Below are 3,913 nucleotides of genomic sequence, written 5' to 3'. Positions count from 1 at the left end.
TGTGCTGACGGACACACACGGACACACATGGACAGCCACGAACGTCCTATGTGTAACATCCGTTATCCTTGATAAGGACCGTCGGGATGGCCATGGTTCGAGGAAACGAACCAGCCGGTCTTAGGACCTTAAGGCAAGCGTTCCATGGCCAAGATAGAAGGTTAAGGACGTCAGGCACTACAAGAAAAGGAGAAATTTCTGACGGTCAAATCCGTTGGAAACCCGTCGGAAATAGACTGTTCTGACGGATTTCCGACGAATTTAACTGTCAGATCTATATGGTCGGAAATTTCTTTTCTGTCGGAAACGGTCGGATATTTCCGACGGATTAGTGTCGGATTTTAACGGTCGGAAATTTCCGACGGATGTTCCGTCAGAACTTTCTGACGGAAGAGGTTGTCGGAAAGTTCCGACGACGGCGTCGGTCAGACACTTCCGACCGATGTAACGGTCAGAAATATCTGACCGATAATACCGTCGGAACATTCTGACGGATCACATCTGTCGGAAATTTCTAACCGCTAATATCGGTCAGAAATTTTGTTTTGTATTATTATAATTAAAAACGGTTAAATGGACATTTATACAAATTAAAATTTGAAATTATCTTAAGAAGTATACAAAATAATTAAACATATGATTCTAATAATTAAAATAAGTTTTACATTGTCTTAGAACATAATACAATACAAAACAGAAGAAAACATAATCCAGTACAACAGAAAGTATTTGGGAAAACATTACTGGTCAGGTTGACTTTGAGAAGCAGAGAACTCCTCCGGATAAACTCGAGAAATGAAATCAGTGACAGAACGAAGCTGGTCCTCCAAAGCTTGTCGTTTTGTCCGCTCTTCAATAAGCTCAGTCTTCAGCTGCTCCATCTCATGGACAAGAGACGGGGAAGAAAAGGTGGCTTGAGATGAGGATGAGATCCCCTCCGAAACACGACCAACACCATAGCGGCGACCTTTCTTAACAGGGACATTCTACAAAAATAAAGGCAAATTTAGCAAGAACTATAAATTACTTGTTAATCACAGAAAAAAAAAATACCTCAAGAACGATTTGGTTGATCTCTTCGCCGGACAGCATGTTTGAAGCTGTAGATGCACCATCATTGCCAAACAATTGAGACTGCTGAAGTTGTGCTTCTTTATCCTCCTTGAGCTTAGTCAAAGTTTCCAACAACTCTCTTGCGACGGGATCTTGCACCTCACCAGTTTGTTTATTGGTGTGCATATCTCTCATCAATGCTAACCAATCTGGTGGCACACCATCGTTTTCAGCAGTCTAGCATAAAAACACAAGTTATAGAATAATATCAGTTCAATGTTTAAGAAGAAGTTAAGAGTAGTATAACTTTAATTGTAAAGCTTACCATTTCTATCTCTCGTTCCTCTCTTGTTTTAGCACCACCATTATGTATTGCTAAACCTTTTCCACCACGCTGGCTTCGCCTATTCTGAGAGTTGGTATCAGCGATAGATGCAGTAGCATCGAGTTGCCAATAAGCTTGCAACCCAACCCACACATCTTCATTTAGACCTGTGGGCTTATCCTTCTTCAGCTTCCACTTTTTCTTCCACTCAGTCATGTTGCTCTTGTACTGAGTTTTAGCCTGCAAATTAAAGGCTGTCCGTACCTCACTGGTGATAGCAGGGTCCCAATTCCAATCTTGCTGCAATTAACAAACACAATCAACATATTGACTAATGGTCGAGTCAAATTAAAAATGACAAAAAGACATCTTACAGCAAATGAACGGAGCCACATCTTCTGCTTTTCTAATGGCACGTGGGCATAAGTCGGATATGGCAAATCAAGGAGACTATGAAAGCATTTCAAAATAGACTTGCAAATGGCATTGCGATTTTTTTTCCTAAACCTAAAACAAAATTGAAAACATTGAGAAATTAAGAAATTGTAAAACAGAAATGGTAAGATAAAACATAAAAAAAATTTACCAACTAGTATTTGGTTCACCATTTCGGCTCAGCTTCGGAAGAAGCTCTCGTCCTGGTGCCAACAACAGCTCGTTGAGTAACCTATCCTCAATTATCTGTGAGGGCGCTGCTGGCTGTTGCTGGGGGACACTGGTTCTCTGGGTAAAAGGAGAACCCAAAACAGGAGAGGAAGCAGATGGAATTGAACCAGAGAGAAAATCCGCATACGACCTCGAGACAAACAAAATAATTACAGTACAACATTATCCACTGTAAAGAACAACAAGTTCATAACATACAACTGAAAATAAATTTTGTTAGTATAAACAGAATGCAACAATTATTGACAGAGAATTATCAAACAAAGCTTTAGAAATATCATTCACCACAAAAGCTACACTAAACAAAGAAGAAGACATAAACTTACATAATTTCGCTTGAGGTTTTCGAGAAAAGAGAGAGAGATGGGGCGAGATTGGCGCAGACCGTAGGGTGAGTGCGACGCAGACCGTACGGTGAGTGCGACGCAGAACGGAGGGTGAGAGCGGCTCAGAACGGAGGGTGAAAGCTCAGAACGGAGGTGAGAGCGGCGCAGAACGGAGGGTGAGAGCGGCGAGAACGGAGGGTGTGAGAGCGGCCCAGACGAGAGGTTGAGATGGGCGGTTTCGGCGGAGCAAACAGATGGGAAGGAGACAGATTAGGGTTACGGTCTTTGATACACATATATAAACGATTTCCGACCGACGCAACGGTTGGAAGAGGGTGGGAAGTTTCTGACCAAATTTTAACCGTCGGAAGTTTCTGACCACCATGTGCGGTCGGAAATTAATGTATCAATAAAAAAAAAAGAGAGAAATCGATTTTTTTTTTTTTGCTTTGAAACCTTGTTTAATTTTTTTGCTTTGAAACCTTCTTTAATTTTTTTTTAAAAAAACATATGAAATATATTTTGCTTTCATAAACTTGTTTAAATTTTTTTTAAATCTGAAAACATATTTTTCAAAAGATCATAGACTTATTAGGAAAATTACAATTTATTAAAAATATATTTTCACATCTTATAAAGAACATAGATTTATTAGAAAAATTTTAATTTATAAAAAATATATTATTTATTCTGGATCAGATGAATATTCTGAAGAAGCTGAATCAAAGTCATCGTCGAATTCTCCTCTGTCCGACTTCAAATCTGAGAATACTTCATTGTCGCCTACACCAGTATAATCGACAACAAGATCGATTTCATGAGCATTATGAACATCAAGATCACCTAACAAATTACTTGAGGATTGTTGCATCGCGGGCGTATCCGAAACTCCATCCACTCTCCCTCTTGGGGTAACAGGTGTCACGGTGATCCAAGGGTCTTGTTTATTCCTCACACGAGGATAAGGAAGGTAAGTTACTTGATCTGCTTGTGAAGCTAGAATGAACGGATCATAGTTTGCAAGTCTTCTTCTGGAGTGAACTGATGTAACTCCAAATTCGTCAATCCGGACACCGTATCCAACAATCGGGTTGTACCAATCAGCAAAGAAGGCAACACATCTCAAATTAAGGATCCCTGGATAGTAAATCTCCAATATCTCACGCAAAATACCGTAGTAAATTATTTCGCCAGCTCTAGCCGATACACCGTGATTTATAGTTGATTGTGTATTGTTCTCGCGGAAAATCTTAAAAGCATATCCTCGTGAGCAATACATTGGGTAAGACACAGCAACAAATTTAGGACCAGCGGCCATTTCCTCTAGCCATGGCTGAATGGGATCTCCTCTAGACACAAGAAACTTTACCTGTATAATAGTCAAATTTATTAAGTCATGCAGCATGTACAAAACTTGCAATATTCAAAAATAATATACAAGAGTGTCATAAAACTTGCATAGAATTTGAACCAATTTACGAACTCATTTTCCTTAAGTTCTGACAGCTGGTCTTGAGTGTAATAAGGATATGCTTCCCTTATT

General features: G+C 39.6%; 1 protein-coding gene across 1 annotated transcript; it reads right to left on the bottom strand.

Moving 5' to 3' along the window:
• Nucleotides 1-740: 740 nt before the first annotated feature.
• Nucleotides 741-2,666, bottom strand: LOC106359203. The gene is made up of 6 exons (XM_013798936.1): nucleotides 2,500-2,666; nucleotides 1,965-2,174; nucleotides 1,753-1,885; nucleotides 1,379-1,678; nucleotides 1,054-1,290; nucleotides 741-986 (listed from the first exon to the last, which is right to left on the bottom strand). The coding sequence occupies exons 1-6, from the start codon at nucleotides 2,664-2,666 to the stop codon at nucleotides 741-743; spliced, it is 1,293 nt and encodes a 430-aa protein (XP_013654390.1).
• Between the last annotated feature and the right edge of the window lie 1,247 nt (nucleotides 2,667-3,913).

Source organism: Brassica napus, unplaced genomic scaffold, assembly GCF_020379485.1.
Source record: "Brassica napus cultivar Da-Ae unplaced genomic scaffold, Da-Ae ScsIHWf_1184;HRSCAF=1699, whole genome shotgun sequence".
Classification (NCBI taxonomy): Eukaryota; Viridiplantae; Streptophyta; class Magnoliopsida; order Brassicales; family Brassicaceae; genus Brassica; species Brassica napus.
This window is presented reverse-complemented; position numbering and strand designations above follow the sequence as displayed.

Bases quoted from the DNA above. Each gene is read 5' to 3' on its own strand.
- LOC106359203 (XM_013798936.1), bottom strand. From the start codon at position 2,666: ATGTGTATCAAAGACCGTAACCCTAATCTGTCTCCTTCCCATCTGTTT. The intron at 1,886-1,964 runs GTAAATTTTTTT...ATTTTGTTTTAG, and splicing joins GGTGAACCAAATACTAGTTG to GTTTAGGAAAAAAAATCGCA. The intron at 1,679-1,752 runs GTAAGATGTCTT...TGTTAATTGCAG, and splicing joins TGTGGCTCCGTTCATTTGCT to CAAGATTGGAATTGGGACCC.